The sequence below is a fragment of the Hyalella azteca genome, unplaced genomic scaffold (genome assembly GCF_000764305.2).
Source record: "Hyalella azteca isolate HAZT.00-mixed unplaced genomic scaffold, Hazt_2.0.2 contig3150, whole genome shotgun sequence".
Lineage (NCBI taxonomy): Eukaryota > Metazoa > Arthropoda > Malacostraca > Amphipoda > Hyalellidae > Hyalella > Hyalella azteca.
The window spans coordinates 559675-584854 of record NW_025933402.1 but is presented as its reverse complement, the minus strand read 5'-3'; the positions used below and the strand labels follow the sequence as shown (position 1 = coordinate 584854).

At 38.9% G+C, this 25180-nt stretch overlaps 2 protein-coding genes across 3 annotated transcripts; one reads left to right on the top strand and one right to left on the bottom strand.

The window, feature by feature from the left end:
* Positions 1 to 509: 509 nt before the first annotated feature.
* Positions 510 to 14621, bottom strand: LOC108672176. Of its 2 annotated transcripts, XM_018159804.2 has the most exons (14): positions 14543 to 14621; positions 14220 to 14277; positions 11497 to 12062; positions 10125 to 10757; positions 9407 to 9895; positions 8765 to 9172; positions 7091 to 7216; positions 6593 to 6719; positions 5055 to 5123; positions 3478 to 3609; positions 3153 to 3308; positions 2572 to 2812; positions 2125 to 2268; positions 510 to 1186 (listed from the first exon to the last, which is right to left on the bottom strand). In XM_018159804.2, the coding sequence occupies exons 3-14, from the start codon at positions 12051 to 12053 to the stop codon at positions 975 to 977; spliced, it is 3294 nt and encodes a 1097-aa protein (XP_018015293.1). In that variant the 5' UTR covers positions 12054 to 12062; positions 14220 to 14277; positions 14543 to 14621; the 3' UTR covers positions 510 to 974. The 2 variants fall into 2 exon arrangements, with proteins under 2 accessions (XP_018015293.1, XP_018015294.1); XM_018159805.2 differs by lacking the exons at positions 14220 to 14277; positions 14543 to 14621 and adding an exon at positions 13931 to 14197.
* Positions 14622 to 18350: 3729 nt separating this feature from the next.
* Positions 18351 to 23845, top strand: LOC108672160 (UDP-glucose 4-epimerase). Its single transcript, XM_018159785.2, has 9 exons — positions 18351 to 18642; positions 19252 to 19335; positions 19885 to 19930; positions 19999 to 20066; positions 20637 to 20816; positions 21225 to 21405; positions 22488 to 22641; positions 22994 to 23124; positions 23508 to 23845. Exons 1-9 carry the CDS (start codon positions 18475 to 18477, stop codon positions 23561 to 23563), a joined length of 1068 nt encoding a protein of 355 aa, XP_018015274.1. The 5' UTR covers positions 18351 to 18474; the 3' UTR covers positions 23564 to 23845.
* Positions 23846 to 25180: the final 1335 nt, after the last annotated feature.

Sequence of the window (25180 nt, the reverse complement as noted above, 5' to 3'; positions counted from 1 at the left end):
GAGCTGCCCAACGGCTTGAAACCGCGAGTCGACAAGTATTTTTCTTAACCACGGCGCTGAAGTGAAGAAAATAGTTATATCGCCAATATGAATCACAACTATAATTCACACCATAATTGCGATACGTGTACAAATAATTAGATACGTCGTTTCCAGCTTGGAATTATTCACACTTATTTATTATTTAACACGCCTTCCCACGGTCAAGGAGGCAACATAACACAATTTCAAGTAGTTAATGGTCTTCATGAACAGACGCGTGCAGTATTGTCTACAGCAACAAAGAATAAAATTTAACAGTTTTTTAATTGGTTGAAAAACGTTTCGCTTATTTTACACAATTATCGATTACAAAAAAAAGCACGGATTTAATATGTAAACAAATATTAAATCCCTTTTCAAAAAAGAAAAAACGCCATTGAGCACGTAAATTACCGAGGCTACCGCCAGCTTGAAATTAGGCATGCCAACTTTGGCAGTGGATGGAGATGAATGAAACGTTCAACAAGTTACCGTCACTAAACTCACTTTAATCAGGTACAGTTTGCTATGTACAATGCAATTTACATAATTGCACAAAATTTGATAGATTAAATGTTACAACCAAATCCAAAAAAATTATCGGTATATCTTATGAGGGCTATGCCGTACTTGAAAAATCTCAAAATAAGGCGTAATTCGCACTTACCTTGTCTGAAAGAAAATCGCGAATAACATTCGTTTATCTTCCATAGTCAAATCTATGAACAACTGTACAGTTAAACTAGGAAGTTTGTAGGCAAACATTGTAACCAATAAACGCGTTGTCTTATAATGGAAAAGATGTCATAATACGAAACATCAAAGAGTTAACGTTTCGCACAATTATCCAAATTGGGGTTTTTGCTCATTCACCACAGCCACACTCGGAGACACAACACCACAACTGGCAAATGCTATTCACTCTCGACTACCACTAATGAAGATTAGATTCACTATGAATCTTGAGAATCTTCATCCATGGTCAAATCATCTTCCTCTACGTGTGCCGCAGCTCCTCTCCTCGCACCACCAGCACCACCGCCGCTGTTGTTGTTGTTGTTGTTCAAGAAGCGCTGCCAGTTGGGACGTGACCGCTGACGGCCCATCACCAGCTCAAACGGCGACTGCTCTTGGGACTGGAAACCCCGCGTGTGATTCAGCCGAACTGTGCGAATATCAATAATAAATCTCATGTTCACAGCAATGTTAAATTTAATGTGAGACGTACATAGAAGACAAGCAGTTAAAAAACTGATCAGATTTGATAAGCTAATTAATTTTCTTAAGAATCACGGTAAGTTGTAATTCAGATAATAGTTGTAGACCAGTTAGTAAAAACAATCAAAGCCCGAAGACAGCGAATATTAACACTATAATACACGTATATTGAATAGGTACCATTCAGCACGCCTCAAATGCTCATATCGTCTGGCATCATGAAATTTGCCTCCCCACTGTGAGTACATAAGTAAATTTGGTTAATCCTCATAACCAAGATGACAATTCAAAAAAGCATGCAGCTATATTGCCAAGATACAAGGAAGAGTCTTGTTGAAATATTACGGAAACATGCTATGTGTTGGTTCCTTTCACCATCGAAGCAGAACGAAAGATACCTATAACTACAAACACAATCAAGTATTGAATAAATTTGTTTTTATAACTACGGACATCGCGCATCATTTGATAATTCGAATAGTCGAATAGCCGAGAGTCCAAATAAACCAAATATGGCGTGCGTCCCACGCGCGTAGTCAAGTTAGACATTAGTACATTAATTCCTTAGGATTTAATTTTGCGTCTGACTTGGCAACTGATCAAAATATAAGTGATGAAATATCAATAATATTGATAAGTGATGCTGCAAACGCTGCGCGTGTAGAAGAGAAGTGGCTCATGGAACATCAAGCATTCGAAAACCTCAATATCAAGGAAGTATAGTTCCAAGTCCAACAAGCTATTCAGTATACCCCAGACAATTTACGTTTAAATTGACAGAATTGTAAAGATCCCTAGATTTCAAACACTGGGCAGTTCAACCATTTGCGTGAAGTGAATCAAGTTGCAAGCAAGGTTCAAATATCAGTAACTGTAATTACTGACACTGTAGGTGGGGCAAGGCACTAGCCCAAGAAGATGGTTGCAGCGACACCAACTCCTGCAGCGCCTCCATGAGATCATCACTGCTCAGCACAGGCAGCACTTCCGACGCTTCCCGACTTCGCTCGATGAAATTCTCGCAAGAGCCTGGGGGCACGTCATTCAATTATTTTTTACTGCAGTAAATTGGCAGCAGTTAATTACACTTTAAACGAGCAGCAATGCTAATAAGAGGGCATTAAATTTTAATATATTTCCTTCTTTGAGTTTCAGTAATTAAACAGTTTACATGTCCTACCAATTCCTTCAAATCTCAAGAATAGTTCACTGGCAATTATAAGGCTTAACAAAAAACAAACTTTGACGCGATAAAATTGCAAAAACTGGTCCCCAGCGTCAATTATAGGGCCGGGACACCGCGATGAGTATATACGGTATTCAAGCACGCACCATGCCATCTCCTGTCGATCTCCTGCAGCATTTTGTCAAGGAAGTCAGGGCCGCAGTTGGTGACCATGAAGCAAGGCAGGCCAATGACGGACAAGACGCTCCTGATGACGGCTTCTGCGAGGTCCGTGGCGACGGCGCGTGCGGCAGGTATGAGCCACGTGAGGCGGCTGCAGCGGTCGAAGCACTCAACCACGTACTGGTAGCGCCCGTCGGGGTGTTCACTCATGTCCACTACAGTCACCTGTGGTATGGTGACTCATGAGCTAACTTATTAAAAACGTACGATGTGAATATGCCATGTGATAGATAAACAACAAAAACGAACTAATAACGTAAAAACTTATTCACTGAACTTTGAAACCAAGATGAATTACATTCAGTGGTCTCTTCCGGTACAATATAGTTGTCTTTAGAAACAGCATGGGAGCCTTCATCACACTTAGAAGGTGGCTTCATGTATTAGACTAATATATTTGACATCCAATACAGGCATTTATACTTTGATTCAACAACAAGTGGTATAATTCTACTCCTGTGTATAAATAAATACAGCAAACATAGCAAAGGTTAACATATCGCACCTGCAGAGCAGCAAGATTTACGGTGTCGGCAGTGCGGACGGTGACGTCAGGCGTGTTGTTGTCAGACTTGTCCGGGTACTGTACTCCGCAAGTGGGACACATCGAGACAAACTTGTCCACCAGCTGTCGCGGCAGGTACAAGTATTTACGCCGTATCTGTAACCGTAAGAAAGTGACACATTACTACTGCAACATTAGTACAGAACGTATCATTTTGTTCACTTTCACAAGTATTTCTGTTGAGTAAGATCTATGACCGAGCAATAAAATTCATATCCGTACCATAAGCAGTAACAAAAGGAAAATTCAGCAGTACGATCATTACCTCTGCAAACATAGCTTTGGGAGGCGGATGATAACCATTCATGATGTGCAGCTGGTAGAGAATCTTGAAGACTTCTTCCCGTGTAGGAATCAGGCGATAATATTTGTAAAACTCTGCTTCGTGGTCATCACTCTGTGATAATAGATGAAAAAGAGGCGGGTTAGAACTACTAGAAATAAAATTACATACATTGATCAATAATTAGATAATGTTGATTTGAGCAGATATTCTGACTACAAACATCGGCATTATTGTCGTAAGAGATTTTGATCCATTTTACTTGCTGTGATCTGTCTGTCTCTCCACAACTTAAACCTCGACAATAAAGACTGAATAAAACTCAAAGAATTTCCGAATGGAAATTAGTTTACTGAAAATTGATACAAGTGCTTAATTCAAATTAAAAAAAGGATACTTTTTTAGTAATTTCAATGAGTTAAATCCAAGCGACCTTGCAAAGCCATAGTCCGGAAATTGCATAGCCATATTCTAGACCTGCGGTTCCCAACCTTTTTCAGCCTGGCGCCCCCTTTGGCTCCCCAATGAATCTCTAGCGACTCCCCCCCCCCCGACAGACACATACAAAAAACAAACGCTTTTTTCTTGATATTTAGTATGCCGCAATTTGAAAGAAATAGGTTAAACACAAATGTGTATTTCACAACTAGAGCCCCATTTAGTAAAATTCATGACGCCTTGCTTGCACATATTTACGGCCGGACACATGGCTGGTATCGCAGCCGGTCTCACGGCCAATCTCCAAATTCAGTGACCAAGGAATACCTCCCAAACTAATGAACGAAGCTCGATAAAACTTGGAACACGTATTCATTAGGACCTAACGGTGATGTTTTTTAACTCGTGAAAAATTGTTAAATTTCACCTTCATTCGGGAGTTATAAGGCGATACGGGCAGAAATTCGCAGTGATCAATGAATTTCTTCCAAACTACTGAACAGATTCGAACAAAATTTTGAATATAAATTCCTAACTACCAAACGGTAATTTTTAGCTCGTGAAAATTTGTTCGATTCGGAGTCATGTTCTGCATGTGTTGTCTACAATTCGTCAAACAAACGTACGAACTTCTGACTTCGACTTCGCAGACTGTCGCCCCCCTAAACTGCCCCGTTCTTCCTCACCGCCCCCCCCCAGATCTTTCCACCGCCCACTTGGGGGCGATATGGCCCACTTTGGAACCACTGGTCTAGACTTCACACAGCAATAGTCTAGACCTCACACAGCCATACTCTAGACTTTTCGACGTCAAAAAACAGCACACAATTCGATTTAAGATCTTGACGTGCGAATTCAAGAGCCAGTAACGCGTTCTTCATCATTCGTATAAGGCAAGATATGCATCGTGAAGGTAGAATAAAAAAATGCAGTAGTGAAAATATAAATTATTGTGATTAACTGACAAATTCGGCAATAATAAATGAAAGAAATTAACGCTGCAGAAGCTCAATCTAGACAAATACCGAAGTGTTGGAGATTATAACCAAAATTATTTAGCTGTAACATGAATGAGAGGAGAAGTGGGCCTGAATACCTCGAGTTCCCCCGACCCTTCCTACCTTGAGGACGAGCTCGAAGTTCTTCAGAGGCGCCTCTGGAGCCACATTAATGGCTCTGTTCTCCTCGTCCTGGAATCATATTCAATTGTTAACTATAAGCATGCAATATTTTATAGTTCTCCTTACTTTAATTAGCAACCATGGAATCGGTGAAAATTATATTATAAATCATAAATTAATTAGGATAAAATCATCAATGAGATTGTGTTAATTTTTTCAATTTCTGAATATTACCAAGTCCTATGAACGAATTGACTATATTAAAGCAAAAGAACAATAAACGAATTCCGAGCTCATCAAGTAGTTAAGTATTATAAATGTTTGACTTGGTAGCAAACAGCACACAAATTCTGAAAACATTAATATAGAATGATTTTTGATGTGGCAATCTGGAAATTCGAACTCCAGCAATGATAGCCCAGAGAAAATATCTATGGCTTGAACTCGCTTCAGGAAAAATGTACAAAATCATTGATTTATTGTTGGCAGCTCTGCAAATGGTCTAATGGAACTGTCACTGGTGTGCCCTGTCGTTGAGAACTTCATTAGAGGCGAAATGACTAAAATAACTATACTCATTAGAAGCCATACTGCCTACATAACTACACATTAGAGGCAAAATGACTAACATAACTACTCATTAGCGGCTATACTGCCTACATAACTACACATTAGAGGCAAAATGACTAACATAACTACTCATTAGCAGCTATACTGCCTACATAACTACTCATTAGCGGCTATACTGCCTACATAACTACTCATTAGCGGCTATACTGCCTACATAACTACTCATTAGCAGCTATACTGCCTACATAACTACTCATTAGCGGCTATACTGCCTACATAACTACTCATTAGCAGCTATACTGCCTACATAACTACTCATTAGCGGCTATACTGCCTACATAACTACTCATTAGCAGCTATACTGCCTACATAACTACTCATTAGCGGCTATACTGCCTACATAACTACTCATTAGCAGCTATACTGCCTACATAACTACTCATTAGCGGCTATACTGCCTACATAACTACTCATTAGCAGCTATACTGCCTACATAACTACTCATTAGCGGCTATACTGCCTACATAACTACTCATTAGCAGCTATACTGCCTACATAACTACTCATTAGCGGCTATACTGCCTACATAACTACTCATTAGCAGCTATACTGCCTACATAACTACTCATTAGCGGCTATACTGCCTACATAACTACTCATTAGCAGCTATACTGCCTACATAACTACTCATTAGCGGCTATACTGCCTACATAACTACTCATTAGCAGCTATACTGCCTACATAACTACTCATTAGCGGCTATACTGCCTACATAACTACTCATTAGCAGCTATACTGCCTACATAACTACTCATTAGCGGCTATACTGCCTACATAACTACTCATTAGCAGCTATACTGNCACTGACGTTGACATAACACTAAACCACTGACGTTGACATAACACTAAACCACTGACGTTGACATAACACTAAGCCACTGACGTTGACATAACACTAATCCACTGACGTTGACATAGCTGGTCAGTGGCAGGACGAGGACGTTGAAGAGGCCCAGCTGCTCGCAGGAGATCACCTTCACGCCACGGAAACGCACCCAATATTTCAAAGACTTGTCTTCTATATCCATTTTCAATCTGCTCACAAAAAAGGATTGATTAATAAATAATATCCAGCATTGTGGAATATAGTATAATAAACTATCATACATCTATACTAATATAATAATATCCAACCAGTGACAGTTGAAACTCAATAGCATAAATACCAATAGTTCAGTAAAAATGAACAAATTTTAAATAAATAATAAATTTTTGAAATAATGGAAATTTTCAAGCCAGGTGCCCACGAGACAAAATAGGGAACGAGTTTTTGTTTTTCACATGGAGCCGCCACATTAAATGAAGTCAATGAACTCAATACAGGCCAACTTGGAAATTACTAAAACGTTCATGACAACCTGAAGCAACAGTACAGACAGGTGAGCGGACAGAACAAGTTTGCAAACCTGGTATGGTTGTAGATAAGACATTTCTTCCTCTCAGTTAACACGTTGTTGTTGGTGCGGCCGCTCTTCGAGTAAGTGTTGACAGCATAGTCGTTGAAGGAGTCTTCCCAGTGCCGTATCTCGTCCCTGTTTAATTCGATACCAATCTTGCAATTATCCAATACCAATAGCTTTATGAGGTGGGTTGAAATAAGAGTATCAACATCAGAAATGTCCAGTTAAGTTCATAAAAAGTTATAAAAGTTCAGTTAAGTTCATTAAATGTCCAGTTAAGTTCATAAAAGTTCAGTTAAGTTCATAAAAGTTCCGTTAAGTTCATAAAAGTTCAGTTAAGTTCATAAAAGTTCAGTTAAGTTCATAAAAGTTCAGTTAAATTCATAAAAGTTCATAAAAGTTGTTATTACCGCCATTACCGCCAAATCGGACTTTCAAGTTGCCTTTAAAAAACACCGGTTTTCTAATTATTTCTTGTTTTCTTTCATTTTTTCGAAAAATTCACACGAACAAAAAAGTCTTAGATCTATTTTTTACATATGTGTACCAAGTTTCAAAGTTATCTGTCTGTAAATAACCGAAATAAAATTTCCAATTTCCAATGGCAATTTCCAATTTCTTGTGGAAATTTTATTTCGGTTATTTACAGAAGGATCCCTTTGAAACTTGGTACACAAATGTGAAAGATAAATCTAAGACTTTTTTGTTCGTGTAAATTTTTTGAAAAAAGTGAAAGAAAACGTGAAATTCTTAGAAAACGGCCAAAAAGAGGGTACCACTGTAGAAATCTATCTCCTCCTAGGATTTTCAAGCTACAACATCGAGACGCATATCATTCGACGCGTAAGGACCATATCTATCGATTGGTTCTCGCTGTTTTTCGAAATTCTCATTTTTGTGGCTGAGGTGGGCATTTTCCAAAAAAAATTTGATTTCCCTCACCACCCTTTCGAATTCCCCCCCCCCTTTTCAAAATATTTTCAAAACTATAACGAAAATAAAAAAAAGCTACGACCAATCTCTAGATCTTTTATTTGCAAATCGAACGGCATATCTCTCATTGCTGTAGATTGAAAATTCTAGGAGGAGATAGGTTTGCAGTGACAATACGCGCGAATGTTCAGGAGAGCGCGGCAAAGTCCCGAGCGCCTCGAAATAGGCATTCAAGGTGGCATGGATACAAGACTAGACGTTACTGGAGCTGAAATTCAGTCAAGGACGGTGGGAACGACTGCATGAGCACCATCCCCCACGACAGCAGCCAGGTAACTTAAGATCAGCGTCTACAGGTCGTCTATTTATGTGCCCGGCCGTTAATTTTCGCCTATCCTAAATGTGAAAGAACTCCCCCACCCTTAACCCTTTCGCGAACTGTCGTCAAGGCATAAAGCAACGTACAGAGATGATTTTGATACCGTTGGATAGGCCAGAATGTCAGCTTTAAGGTGAGACTAAAAACCGGAAAAGTGAAATTTGCGATTTCTGACCCAGAAATTCGGGCGGTTAAGGGTTATGATCATAAAAGTTCAGTTAAGTTCATAAAAGTTCAGTTGTGTTCCTAAAAGTTCAGTTAAGTTTCTAAAAGTTCAGTTAAGTTCATAAAACGAGATAATTTTTGACGGAGTAACACGTCACGACTTAATTAGGCATGCAATGATGAACAAACTTCAAGCAATTTACCGATTATCCTCTGGAATCCAGGCATCAGGAACACGATGGTCGTCCATGACCTCAGGCAAGTGATACTCAGCAGTATCCTTCCTCTTGTGGAGCATTTTGAAGTGTCGCGCGACATGGACATTAACTCTCTTCTTCTGACGCGCGACGAAGTCACAGAAGAGACAATGGTAATGTCCTGCATCCTGATGCTGGTCGCCACAGAAGAGCTTGCACAGCAGCACCATGATGTTGTCCATCCAGAAGGCGGGCTTCACGTGACACCGGCTGATGTGCGCCAGCAGGCGACGTTCGCTGATGTAGTCTTTGTCGCTGTTGCAGAGGTAGCAGTGAGGCAGACGCGCGGCAGCAAGCACTGCTTCCTCGCCATTATTGATGCCTGGCACCTTGCGTACCGGTAAACCTCGGTACCTGCAACAGTCATCATTGTAAACTTTGATTCTAATTTCACCTTCATTGTAATGTATTGCCAATCAAAGGATATTATCATGCTTTGGATAGTTGTTGAAAAAAAAATGGAATGCACCAATTTTGAATTAATAATCTTTGACTAACCAAATTGAAGAGAAATTCTTGAAAAACATAGATTTGCTAGAGATGAATTCAATCATTAAATAAATTGATACAAGATTTGCTGAAGCTCACCGTTCATGCCATGGAACAGCAGGAGGGTTTTCTCGCTGCACGTTGCTAGCAGCGTCCTCTGGCTCTGGCAAAATGAAATTGACAGAGGGGCCAGCCGTGTCTCCACCCTCACTTTTAAACGTGCCTTCAGCCTTCATCTTGTTGACGAGCGCGGCGACGTAGCCCTCGCGTCGATGAGACTCAAGATGGATCCAGTAGGCGCAGCGGCGCGGATCGCGGTAGTGGCAGAAGGGGCAGTGGTAGTGACGGGAGTTGGAGCCCCCAGGGAGGCAGTCCAGGCCACACTGGATGAGGTAGCAGCTGCCACAATCCACTGCGCGGTTCAGATGTGCCATGCGGAAGTGGCGCTCAAGACGAGGCATTGCATAGAAAACCTTGCGGTCGTGACAGAGGTAGCAAAAAGGCAGGCACAGACGGTCGAATAGTTCAGCTGGCCCTTGACTGCTTATACTCGCATGCGCGATGAAAGGTACGCCGTGGAATTCAAACCTGGGGTAAATTTACCCAAATTGTACAGAGTACACTGGAAGCTGGGTAATAATTATTTAAGGTAAAAAATACAGCTCATGAATTATAAAATGTAAATTACACTGACTAAGGAAATTTACTAAAGTGAAACACTTTAATGCTAGACCTTTATTTCACAATATATTGAAGTGAGGTGGATAATTTTTCATTGATGCAGATAAAATATTTTAGTTAAAAGACCGTTTCTTACCTTTTTTTAGGAGGAGGAAAATCCAAATCCTTTAGAATGAGCGACTTTTTGAGCCTTGAATAAGGGTTTGCTTTATTGGCAGGAGACAAATAATTGTTTTTGAAACCCATATGGAAGTAGTCAAGATGTTTCTTGAAGTGAGTCAGCATTCTGTGTTTGGCTTTGACAGTTGCTTCACAGCCAGGATAAGGACAATGGTAGTGAGAGAGGTTTGCATTGTTGCCTTCTTCAGGGCTCTGGCTACACGTGAGCTTGCATGAGGCCACAAAGAAGTTAGCAAGCTTGATGTGGTGGCCAAGATGGACGCTTTTGAAATGACGGTAAAGACGTGACTTGGGTTTGAGGTCAATGTCTTCACAGAGATAACAGTATGGGGGCTCCAGTCTCTGGATGAGCTCTTCACTGCTGTGAGCAACTGATAGTTTCTCTGATGGCTGCTGCAACAGCTCCATGAATTTGCTGCGGCCTTCTTCATCCATTTCATTCTTGTACATATCCTGCACGCCCTCTAGCGTCTCACTAATCTTGGCAGGTCGCACCTCTGGCATCTCATCCTCCTCACCAAAGATTGAACTCAGGATCTTGTTGTCAAGGTCACATACAAAGCTTGCATCTTCAAACTCACTTGGTTCTCTGCAAAACATTTGACTTTTAGATTTCACATTCATAATCACAAACAATTTCATTTCAAACAAAAACACAAAATATTTTTACATGAATGTGTTTCCAAAAATAAAAGCAACTTGACCAAACATAATAGGTATATTCAAATGATGAATAAAATATCTCAAAACAGTACTCATGCACAATTTCAAGAACTAAATACAAACTACCAGTAACTTTCATGTCTTAAAGAGTTACTGAGCATCAATATCAGGGTCAGCAAACTTTACAATTCAAGCCTTCATAGGATGTTTAAATCTAAATAATTCCTCCTTAATGCTCACTCACAAATAAACAGGGACAAAAATTAAATTTTTATGGGTATTCTTATAAAAAAATAGATAAATTTATATACCAAATGAATTGCATGTTGTATTCTGTACATGTCTGAATATATTAAAAAAACTGGTACCAGTAGTCATTACTGATATAAAGTTGTAAAGAAAAAAGTTTACCTACATGTAGAAAATTTGAACCGTTTCAAAATATAACACAGCCTATCATGATAAAGAATTTATAGGAAATTAGATTAAATATAACCAATGTGCTAATTAAAAGACCCCCTTTGACTCTTACAAATTCATTGCTGTCTTGAGTTATGGTAGGTCTTCAATTAAAACCCCTGATAATTATGGAATAATGGTGATAAAAATATAAGTCACACTCTAACATGTTATGAAATTCAGAAAGGTAGGTATGCAATACTTACTCTTTGATCTTCAAGCTGATAGCAGCATGATTGACCTGCTTGAGTGCAGCATCAACCTGATCAGAATCAGTGATGTGGTTGAGGGTGAAGTGCATCTGCAGTCGGTGAGTGTGCTTGCATGAAAAGAGACACTCAGCATGAGGGCAATGGTAATGGGAGTCTTTTTTGCACCCCAGCTTGCAGACCAATATAAGCTTGTTTGCCAACACAGTACTGTGATCGATGTGAGTTTTTACAAAGTGCTGATGCAGACGTGAACTCCATTGAAAACTTTGATCAGCACATAAGTAGCACTGAGAAGACTCCTTTAAGCGGTTCAAGAACTCTTCTTTGCTGTCTCCAATTGAAGGATGGACTATTGCAGAGTATTGCTCTTCAACTTCCTCTATCATGAAATAGTCACTGTTGTTTTCACAAGGGTCAACAGTGACAATGTAGTCATGCTCAGGCTCCTCCTTGATGATGTGCTCAACATGTTCATGAGCTTCTATCACAGTGAGAGTTTCATGGAGCTCCTCTGAGAGCTCCCCGGCAGAGATGGAGATCACGTGGGCCATCTTTCAACCCTGGAAAAAAATCAACGTTTATTTTCAATGGCAATTGCATTAGTCTAGGATCCTGTCTGAAACAACTAAAAGAAAATCAAAATCCTCAAAAGATATCTTGCTTCAAAAAATTTTGAAACAATCATCTAATTTTCACATTTTTACTGAAAAACAGTTCTACAAGAAAAATTTATTCAAACAAATGAATCATTCAAGCTGAATAAAAAATGAGACCCCAGGACCAACAATAGAAGGGTGAGGCAAATTTCATACTGGAAGAAAGTAAGCAAATATTCAAAGATCTTTAGCATATCAATAATCACATAGGATATCACTGGGTAAAAGTCCAAACTTGTAAAAAGTAAAAAAATTGGAGACTAAATTAGTAATTGCTGTGATTTCAATACCTAATGCTCAATTCGTTAATTACAACATAAAAATTGTATGGTGGTTTGGATCTGAGTCATCTGACTGGAAAGTTCTGCTTCAATTATAATGATGAAATACATAATTACATTGTTTCTAATGGAGGTAGCTCAGGTAGGAAATAGGGGCTAATGTGATACAAGTAATTTAAAACAATTTTATATACTATATAGACCAAAAAAATAACCTATTTAGTTTTATATAGATAAAAAAATTAGCTTATTTGTGAACAGACATGAAATAAGTTACTTCTTTAAGTTCTTTTTACCTGCAATTCAAGCTTTTCTGCCATTTCTTGAGCTGCAAGTCCACTATGAGATTTTTGCTAAAAATTAGCCTAGAATATTATAGCGCCAAAATATAAAATTAGGCAGCAGCCTACAACCAACAACATATGAATGAGAGCAAAAAATAGGCTGTGCTCATTGTCTATTTCACCCATCCCTAAGGCTATAGTATAAGTTATAGCCCTTAAGTCTTAACTAATGTTGAAAATTGAGTGGAAGATTGAGTAGAAAAAAAGCCTTCTGTCTGTGAATGCAACAAAACAAAGCTAATGCATACTGATAATTTAACCTCCAATCTTTCTGCCACAATTTTTTTAAATTCTTTTATTATTCCAGAGCTGTTAATTTAGGAGTAATGATTCTAGCAGCTTGAGTACCTAATTACTCCTTAAGTCCTTATCTACTTGTAAACCATTCTGGAGTCTGGACTAAATAGACAGTCTAAGACAGACACCACTTTTGAGTTATAAAACTGTAAAGACATTAGACAGCACAGAGAAGTTGTGAATAACAAAAATGCCCATGTTTGTGGTTAATTTTACTAATTTCTATAGTATAGCTCATGCAGCTTGCCTTACTTCTTTTTTTAATTGGAATTGCTAGCCTAACCCTTTTTTTGCCAGAAAATTTTTAAAATCACCTGTAGGCCTACTGTCACTGTGTCAGTCTGTGTGAAACTGTAGCCCATAGTGGCAAACCAGTAATTTTTTAGAATCAGTTCATTTTTTAATTTCCTCATTCACTCAAGATTTTAAGATTTCTTATGTATGATAATTCTGGTATCCAAGATACTTCACTGGTCTACTTATAGGACTCAAAATCAAAAATGAACTTGAGAAAGAGTCCTAAAAAACTCTCTGCTTTGCCACTATGCTGTAGCCTACCTAGTCAGAAAACATTTTACCCAAATCTCTTTAAATTTTTCAAAAAAGGTTTTATCAGCAGAAGTTACAATTCATTAAAAATACAAGACTATTGAGCTGCAAAAAAGAATTAAGTAGGCCTAGCTAAATCTTGCACAATGAACACAATACAAACAATATGATTAAATGATGTCTGTCATTGTCTGATGTCATGAAATGAAAATAAAGGTACTAGCACTACTAGGTATTAGTATTATGCACCTCGTTGGAAATTATATATGTAATGAACAGTTAAACCATTTTGCGCACTTACCGTAAACTTGACTCTATAATTAACATCAAACCCCAGTGATATTTTTTCAAAGGCCGGCGTTCTCCGGAGGACCTATCGAATTTGAAATGAATTGAATTTCTTCTCATTTTGGTTAGCAACAAAGTTCGATTCATTCCAACATAATAATCAAGATGAAAACAATATCATGATAAGATTGACTACCTACACCCCATAAGTGGCATAACGTTAGAAATAACATTTGCGATTTTTTAAGCTCTACGTATCAAAATAGCGAGCGTAAATATAAACGAATTCCTGTTACACTCACCACACGGCAAGGAGCACCAGACGTTCTCACAAGAAGTGCAAGTCAGGCGTTTCAGTTTCTGAAATTAGAAAAACATGTATCATTTATACTTCAGTTAATAGGTAGCAATTACGATTGAAATAAACTTCAATTGTAATTTAGATAGTTTCATTAAAGAATTCAGTCCATTTCAAAACTGAGTTTGTAAAAATGTCCCAAACTTTTCGTCGCACTTCACGCTGCAGCTAACTTGGACCATGTCTGAAAGAAAATGGCGGAACGTAAACTGATGACGTAATTTTCAAAGCAAATATGGAACAATCATTTGAGTTATAATTACTCACAATTCCAATTGATTCACTATATAATATTTCTGTTATAAATACTAGCCTTTGATAAATTTCTGCATATACGTACGCCGTTAGCATCACTCAATGTACCTTATACCTGGAGCAGTAGAACCTATTTGTTGACGCTGAAGAGCGAACGGTGTGTACAGAATCCAAATCAATTCGAGCATATAGGTATATTGTCTCAGTAACTTAAATTAAAAATATATTAAATTACCTATTACACTTGGTTTAATTTCTCCGTCTCTATACTAAATGCTTCCAGAGTAAAAAAATCGGGTTTCCCTTATGATAACGGAAGCTTTTTAGTATATAGGTTCTAGACCATTTGAATACTGTTTTATGCGATAACTTGTACTTAAAGTCCGATATGAAGGGTAAAATATGCTTTAAATTATTTTTAATGATAAACACTAATAATTTTCAAGTATATGGGTATCTCCTTATCCCTTAATAAATAAAAATAATTGAGCGATGTAACATCCAACACCAACACCACAAACTGAATCACACAACTTTCTCTTGCCTCAATGAGTTATAGTTATATTTAATACAATGCAATTATGGAGTGTAAAATGTTGATATTGATTGTTATATTATTTCTAAAATACATTGAATATGCGAACGAAGAATTTTATGAAGCGTTGAAACCCTCGGGATTTGGTACAACTCTGTTGATTTACTTGTTAACGTTGTTTTTAAATCTATTTTTTAACTTAAATTTCATTTTAGCATGTACGACACATAATGTTTGCGACAATTCTATCGCATAACACTCATTAGGGAGAATTTTGTTATTATTTTGATTCTATTTTCTTTTGCTATGAGGAAGGAATTTCCAATAGGCAATAGCACTTAAAGTAGCATGTTAAAATTTTTCATGAACTTGCTAAAAGTTCTCTGATAATTAAGTTGTCTTGTCATTCATATCAACTGGGAAGGCGTTTGCAATAATTTTAACACAAAATCAATTTACTATAATCTTCTCAGAGATCTTAAATTATTCCATAACTAATTAAAAAATTTCGGCCAATATTAACTGCAAGTTTTACGAAAAACAACAGTATTGTTACCTATATTTAAGAATACAAACAGAAACAATACAAGAAAATACTTCGTATCATAGAGCGATCGATGCTAGCGAGTCGGCACAGAATTTGTGGTAAACACTACGCGCAGTGGGGTGATTTGTGGTCTTATGGGGTGATTTGAGGTCTTGTGGGGTGATTTGTGGTCTTGTGGGGTGATTTGTGGTCTTGTGGGGTGATTTGAGGTCTTGTGGGGTGATTTGAGGTCTTGTGGGGTGATTTGAGGTCTTGTGGGGTGATTTGAGGTCTTGTGAAGAATCACGTACATGACGGAGGGTATCAACGAATTTCAGAGATTATGTAGCACATCCGGCATTAACATTTACATATGTTAGAAGATACCAAAACAACCTCTATATATCTTAATGGCACGTTATATCTGCATAATATGTTTTGGTTTTGATTTTATACCCGTGACAATATTCAGCCGTCAACGATATGCTCTCTAATGTGTAGCTTTATGTCTCAACTGCACGGCTCTCTCTTGCTCTCTCTTTGGCAGTCTCGGTAGCTGCTCTTTCCCACTGACCGGCCAATGCGCGCGCGTCACATGACTCTCTCAGTGCACTTCGATCTTTGGTGGATGACGGACAGTGACACTCGCGGAGCAGTGGCATCTGAAGCGGTTTGAAATCAATTTGGTCATACAAAGCAGTATTATACGAAAAAATATGATAAATGGGTGTGCCAAAGTATTAGAATTGAGAAATTTTTGGAGTGTCATTATGGCAAATAATCTTATGTTTTTTTTTGTCACATCAATATATTTTATATCCAGTCTCACGCAAATTATTTAAATATTTAAACGGAATATTTATTTGTACATTTTTGTTAGGCTCAAAATTCCATGATTTCTTTTACGTGCCATAATTAAAATGCCCATTCAACATCTACTAAATCGAAACCATGAATAATTTTATTCACACCAAAATTAATGTTGTGGATTAAATTTTTTCATTTATAATACGAATCAGTGTAAATTATCGTAGACGGACTTCCATGGGTTCCATGTCGAGAAGCAGAACTAAAGAGCAGCGTTTGTTTAGGAGTTCGTCATAAACAGCCGTGCGAGCAGCGGCACGAGCTGTCGTGTCGTTTACAAGCCTTAAAACTACGTTATGATTTCCATACATCATCCGAGGTATGAAATTTGACTCATATTCAGAGGAACCAGTTGAATCTTGACAATCTGAGAATAACTACAGATCTGGTAACGGATCTTACGACTAACCATTCTAAAGAATGTACTTCATTAGAAGGATGATTATCATGCGACGATAGCTATAAATTCTAAGGCGACACCGAATATATAAATATATAATACAATATAAAATAAACATCTTGGATGTTAATAATGTATCTATCGCAAGCCACCAAATTTGAAAATAGTGATAACTATGATACACATAGCATATGTTTTTATCGCTTCACTACTCAAATTCTAACATTCCTGCTTCATCTGCTTTAGAAATTCCAGCTACACTCCTCTATTTCTAAGCTCTATTTATTATTTCTATGTATATATATTTCTTATTTAGTATTCCATCTGATTCCCGCGACACATTAATATAACCCGCGTTGGGAAAGAGGCCAGTGTCGATGGCTTGGATAGCCCTAGCACTGGTCTGATGTAAGGCTGTGTTGAAGTGATGCGTGAGGTGAACGAGTGGTGGTCGCTAGTGATATGTTATTTTCGATCAGGATAGAATTTAACAAAGCCTCATACATGCATACGTGTTCTCAATACCTAATTTGACTACATTTAATATTAGAAGCATGAGCAAAATTTACAGAAATTAAATGAACTGTAGTGCGAACGGAACACGAGTAACTCTTCTTTGCATGGAGCGTTCTGTCTCATTCAGAGCCTGTGTTTAAATTCATGCGACACTGAGTAAATTCAAATCTAGTTCAATCTTATGTCAGTTTCTCATGTATGAACATGTTATGTTATGTTAAATTGAATCTTCTAAAAAGTTATTATTAAAATCTTGGTTCTTTGAGGGGTTGCATATTTATGGGCTTATGGATTCAAGATGTTCGTTATTATTTTTGCACTACGCGTTGATTTTGGTAATTACAAAATTTGTGTAGTCTCTCATGAATCATGCTGGTTTAAGAATACGTATTTGGAGGGGGGAGGGGGGAGTAGAACCGATGCATGCCGGTTATAAGCCGGTTGCATGCCGGTTGTATACGTGTTACAGAACCGATGTTCGGATATCTCCTGTAGGCTTTAGAGCGTGAGACGCGACATCTGTGCGATAAGATGTCGATAATTGGCCTCAGTCCCATACTGCAGATATTCTAGAGTATTATAACTAACATCCACACAACGAAACACCAATTAGCAAAGTTTATTACGAAATTGTAAACTCAAAGTAGTTACGAAATGTTTGAATGGAAACCATTTTTTGGCAACACAATGTTATTTCTTAATATTATTTGGTATGAAAATGATATCACTCGTTAAGCACTCATCATGAGTACAATACTGAGAAGAATTATGCCAAAAAGGGATGTCAAGTTATTTGTACATACGAGCACATTCAACAAGATAGAATGAGACGAAAGTCCGTTATAGAGTCGACATCTGTAGGAAGCTTAGTCATCAAAGCAAAACAAAAACGCTTTTCGAACAAATAATAAAATAGAACTGCTAAAATTTATATATAATCCCCGGATTCCCAAACACAAAAACATTTCATATTTCCTTACTTTTCCCCTGACAGTAACAGATCTAACTTCATTTATGAAACTTGAATTACCTTTAGTTTATGTACGAGTTGTTACAGAAATATTATATAGTTTATTACAATTAACTGGGCTGGACGGAGAATGGAAGGGCAATGCAGCACAGTGCTGGTGACGGGGGGTGCGGGGTATGCTGGCTCACACACGGTGCTGGTGCTGCTGCAGTGGGGCTACCAGGTCGTGGTGGTCGACAACTGCACTAACTGCGCAGCACCAACTGCACCAGACGCGCTGCCTCCTTCATTGCTCCAGGTATCAACACTGCCCCCTTCTGGGACCGTATTATTATAACTCGTTTAAGTACACGTACTTAGTACTCGTGGCGAATAAAGTACACGTAGCGGACCTAGTACACGTAGCGGGTTAGGTACCCGTACCAGCCTATGTACACGTAGCGTCTTAAGTACACGTAGCGGCTTTAAGTAAACGTACTGGCCTAAATATACGTAGCGGCTTAAGTACACGTTTCGGCCAAACTATTTTTGATATAACGCGGCCCCAGTTCAATGGCTTCTTGATAATTTATCTATGTTTGCTGCTTCTATGATGGCCTTTGTCAGTTCAGCTTGTCTGTAATTGCAAATTTCCTTATTCTGTGCTAGCGAATATAGTTCTTGCTTAATTTCCATGAAGATAATTGAAGAAGGCTGGTGATAATGTTAACCTAATCTCAAAATTTCTAGCGAAGTAAGTATTTTGATAATTAATAGGTGATAAGTAATGACAAAAAAAATTTAAGGTGCTTCAGAAATATGCCTTTTTTCAACGCGATATTTTTTCAAATTTTTTTTATTATATTGTTAACTATTCGGGCAAATTCAGTAATCAATGATGATTAATCCCTCCTTCCTGTTCCTGAAGGTGAAGGACATCTGCCAGAAAGCGCCTGTGTTCTACCAGGCCGCCCTAGACGACGGTCCCGCCTTGCTGTCGATTTTCAAAAAAGTAGGTAATTACAACAATGCACTTCTTTTGTGCATTTATTATTGTTTTCTTGATTGTGTTACATTAATTTTAATTGCGATGAATCAACCTGCCTCGAATAGGTTGAAAAAGTCCACCAGGGTCAGCGCACGAGCTAAAGAGGAGCTGTCAATCATTTTTCCTTGGCAACCTGTACCTGTATGGCATTAGCTCTGTATTGTCGCTTAGTTTCCTTCTTTCATGCATTTTTACTGAGGTGCATTGATTATTTTTTTGGGTTACTTATTTTAACAGAGAGCCGCTAGAGCGACCCTAGACAGCAGCACACAGTTTTATTTTTATTATAGGCATTCAGGATAACGGGATTAAGGATAACGTGAATCTGGATAACGGGATTCAAGATAACAGTATTGCAGAGTTCACCCATCCTGGGCAACGCCAGGCTAATTAATTAGCTAATATTTTATAAAGTTGCGAAGTAATTTAAAAAAGTTTCTGGCTCGTGGGAGTTGTCACTATGACATAGCATGCACAAGCTATAATAGCTATATTTTCGCTTGTAATTTTCAGCACAAAATAGATGCAGTGATTCACTTCGCAGCTCTGAAGGCCGTGGGTGAGAGTGTACAGAAACCTCTCATGTACTACCACAACAACCTGCTCGCTACCATCAGCCTGCTGGAGGTGAGAGTGTACAGAAACCTCTCATGTACTACCACAACAACCTGCTCGCTACCATCAGCCTGCTGGAGGTGAGAGTGTACAGAAACCTCTCGTGTACAGATGCCCGATAGCAAGCGTGCGGCTCCCGCTATGGCTACGCAGATTTTCATTAAATTTATGCCTCACAATTGGTTGGTATCATTGTCATTCCCTCCTTATCGATTAATATCAGCTTTCTGTCGATTTATATCATCATTCTATCGATTAATGTAGGGTAATTAGCGGAAACTTCCTGGTTTGAAAGCTCAATAAAAAAAGATCTAGTAAAGATATCATTAAAATATCAATTTTATTGAAAAAGACATTACCTGTATTTTTGTGAGGCAGGCGCAACTCCTCACGGAGATGAGGCGCCATACAATATATTGTCTCAGACAGAGACTACTCTGCAAAACGGCAAACGCACGCTGCTCACTTGTCCAATGCATAGTGGCAACTGACTAGGCGGGACTCACAACTTCATGACCTTCCCTTTCATATGAAATACTCTCGGCTTTTTTCCTACAATATATTACTACTTTGCGCGAAATACACAACAGGAAGTTTCCGTGAATCACCCTGCACTATCATCCTATCGCATAATAAGCGTTGTTGGCCAGGCCATGGAGGCGGCAGGCGTACGACGCTTGGTGTTCTCATCCTCTGCGACGGTATACGGGATACCGCAGTACCTGCCTATAGACGAGGACCATCCTGTGGGACAGAGCATCACCAACCCTTACGGCCACACCAAGCACATGTGCGAACAGATCCTCAGGGACATCGTCCAGTCGAACAATGTGGGCTAGTAACCAAATGTGTGTGGTTTTCTGCATATTAGTGAAATATTATGATAGTGTTTGGCACGGTGATGATATGCTCTACTTTTCGTACTTTTGGTAGTTAAAGCTGGCTTGGCATTTACATGGTAATACAGATTATGATATCGGCATTCTAGAAAACTGGATTTTCCAATCTCAGGAAACGCTAGCTTTCCCTGCTACTATCATATTAATCTAATAATAAAGTCAGCCTACACTACATTAATCATGTCAGTGGCACCGAAAATATATTAATGTTAGCGGTGATATACAGTATTGATCTAATTTCTAGTTTTATCCACGTTTGTGTGATTTTTTTTCTCACCACCAAGGTGACGTCAGCATTTACTTCATGTCTTATGTTTACGTTTGTTTGCACGGGCACAGGACTGGAAGGTTATCCTGCTGCGATATTTTAACCCCGTCGGTGCCCACGAGTCCGGCAAGATGGGCGAGGACCCCATCGGCGTCCCCAACAACCTGATGCCCTTCATCGCGCAGGTCGCCGTGGGCCGGCGGGAGAAGCTTAGTATTTTTGGCAACGATTTCGACACCGATGATGGCACGGGTTCGTGGCCAAACTTTCCTTAATTTTATACACTGGAATATATTTCTTAAGCATCACAGGACATCGGGATTCAAATTCAATATTCCATTTTTTTTTTGTTTTTTTTTCTGACTTCAATTTTTGTTTATTCGAAAAATTTTGTTTTTCTGAATTCGAAACAAATTTTCTGCCGACAATTGTTTCGAAGTTTGTTCCTAAACTTGTGGAGACGTATAGTTTAATTTCAGTTGCGAAATACGCAGACTTTCAACATATCGCTTAAATATAGGTCTACGGAGTTTACTGCGAGCATTTAAGTAACTTCGAGCTCCGGCCAATCAGGTACTTCCATTTAAGAGGCGTCTCTTTGCAATTATATTGAAATATTTTCATAAGTATACATCAAGTGCATTCACAAAATTTACCCTCTGATCAAAGATTTTGACTAGATTTTGCTGATGAAACGTTAAATCAACATTATTTCAATGTCAAATGCACCGCATTCATAATAATACCAATTTTCATACCAGCGTATTAATGTAGAGATTCAAATTCATATAGAGATTCTGCGGATTTTGAGAAAACTCATTCAATAAGTTCATTCAATATTGCATCAAATCATTGAAATATCATGTGAGATGTCAAGTGCATCACAATGCCACGCAGTACACGTGCATCACAATGTCACGCAGTACACGTACATTACAATGTCACGCAGTATACGTGCATCACAATGTCACGCAGTATACGTGCATCACAATGTCACGCAGTATCTTGGTAATCTTGGTATTTGTTTGGGACATAGCAGTCCCAGGCCGAGATGGATCGCCGCCTCTGATTATCGTTCATCCGCCCTCATTTGGGCCACCTGATGCACGATGCTGCTGCTTGCTTCTCGCCGCTGGTAGTGTTGCAGGGGAGGTCGATCTGGGATTGTGCCCAGGAAAACGTCCAGTTGTCTCTTGAAGGTCTCCAGGGTGAACTCCCCCTCTCTTAGATCCCTTGTTAGGACGTTAATGCACGCATTATACGTGCAATATACATGCAGTATACGTGCAGTATACGTGCAGTATACATGCAGTATACGTGCAGTATACGTGCAGGCGTGCGTGATTACATCCACGTGATGGACCTGGCTGAGGGCCACGTGTCCACGCTGCGCAGGCTGCTGAGCGACGACTTCCGGGGCTGCCGCGCGTACAACCTGGGCACCGGCGTAGGCGTCTCTGTCATGCAGATGCTACAAGCTTTCCAGAAGTGAGTCACTGTCTTTTGTGGGTCACAAGTGATTATTTTTACTATTCCTCGAAGTTATTTGTCGAAATTAATCCCGTAGAAGTAATATTTTTATTACTCCTTGAAGTTATTTCCGTCAAAGTTGACGAATAGGGACCGATTGCACTTCATAACTTTTGTGTTTCGTCAATTTTTCACGCGCATTTTGTCGAACCTTTCTGTCCTCAAAAGATGATGTTGAAAATTATCGGCATTCATTGGCGTTAATAACAATAAAAATATTACTGTGAAAGACATTTCGAAAGCATCAGATAAAAATACTATAAAATATGCGTTCTTAATACATTAGTTTGTAATATCCTGCACTGTGAAGGTCGTGTGGGCGGAGCCTACCGTACGAGGTGGTCGCCCGACGTGCGGGAGACTGCGCCCGCATGCTGGCCTCCTGCACCCGCGCCCGCACCGAGCTGGGGTGGACCGCGACCCGGACACTGCAGGACATGTGTGAGTGGCAGGACACTGCAGGACATGTGTGAGTGGCAGGACATGTGTGAGTGGCAGGACATGTGTGAGTGGCAGGACATGTGTGAGTGGCAGGACATGTGTGAGTGGCACAACATGTGTGAAAGGCAGGACACTACAGGAGATGTATATGATTTAGACATGATGTAGGAAAGTTGCCTTAATTGAGTACGGAATTGAACGCACGCTAAGAAAATAACTTATATCTAAGAAAATCTGTACTTACATTATAAATAGAAATTAATACAAGTTTATTCATGAGAGATTTTAGGGTTTGAAAGGATGTTCTCCTTTCTCCATTTATCACTCACGCATATATTTTCATGAGATTCATTACATATTTCCGGTTTATGTTCTCCCTGCAGGCGACGACACCTGGCGGTGGCAGTCGAGTCACCCCAACGGGTACGCGACGAGTTGAGAGGCTGGCGTGACTTAGATAAATTATTTGTACAGTAGAGTAGACGCGGGTTCAACTTCTCAAATGTATCATGTGTCTTTGCGTGGATGTATTTATTTCCGTTGTATAGTAAGGGGAAAAAAAGCAATGAAGCGCCGTGTGCTCATCACTGCCAAGCTGCTCCTAATGTTCTGTAGCGTTTATATATGAGTTATTGTATATGTCAATGAGCGCTACAATCAAGTCGCATATTTTAAGCGCATTTTCACATTTCTGGAAAAAGGCGCTATTTTCTTCGTCATCTCCGTCTGTCTGTCCGTCCGTCTGTCCGTGACTTCACGTTTTCGTCGACGAGAAAATACGCTCTCTTGTCACTCACTGCAGGGAGTATTGAGTTATATTTTATTAGGAATGGGCCGAAGGTCATGTGGTTGAGAAATACCTGTATTGTGGACGATCACAACTTATTATCAGTGTTTCGATAGTACATATGGCAGAGACTCTGACGCTGGATTTTCACAGCCACTGCATCGTCTCGTCCTTTTCGTTGCAGCAATCAAGAATGCGACCAATGCGGCTTCAGCAACCGCATAAATCAACTCTAGCAATTGTCATCAGCTAGATTCGTTGACAAATTTGTGGTGGTTAGCGTCAATAGTTACGACAGGCTGCAGGTTATAGGAAATCGTCCAGTGAATGAAGATTAGCTCATTCGCACATAAAAGTTGTGGCATCAAAGTGACTCGGCATCCAAACGCCATTCTATCTTCAACCACATTTTCAAACAAAGCACATCCATAATACGAATGCAAGTAGTATGGTACAACTTTTATGTTAAAGCGTCCCTTTGCACCTCCAATAGTATTTTGAATTCGCGAGCTTAGCAAATAAAGAACGACGATCTATTGACGGATGTCACAGGTTGAGGATGACAGCACGCCGCTTATTCTGTTTAAATTTACCGAAGGGTACAGATGGGTTTATTAATATTGACAATCTTTATGTGACATTTCTAGATCATCTTCTTGTATTTGTATGAATAAGTTCCCATATTCCCATTTGTGATAAATGCAAATAATATTTATTATAGATTTTTCTTTCGTTTTGAAACCCGGAAAATTTCATTGGACCATACCATGTATGCGGTTTTGTTAAAATTGCTCATTCGTTTATTTCTTTATTCTCTTTATCTTCAGTATTTTAAGTTCGGTGCTTCATCAAGCCATGACAGAACACTAAAATAAAATAGAAATATTACCGACTATATAAATATTGTTTTTATGTTGTATAATATAAATGAGAAAGATGTATATTACAACGTTGTTCTGGGTTGATTGTTTCGGATTCATGTGCGGGATTTATATTGTTACCGAAATTCTTTCCATATATCTGATGGACGTTGTATTAAAATAAAGCTCTAATAGATGCAATTTCCTAATTATTCCCCGAAATAAAATATTGTGCTGATTCCAACTTTTTTGAACTTAAGGTTATCAAAACAGTTGTAAATTCATAAGTTTTGAATAAAGAAATCAATAAAATAAATTTTACAAAACTTCAAGAGACTGCATCAAGGCGGTCAGCCGCGATAGTCGCCTATAACGTTGCTTAACTATGAATTCGTTCAATAAATCCCCT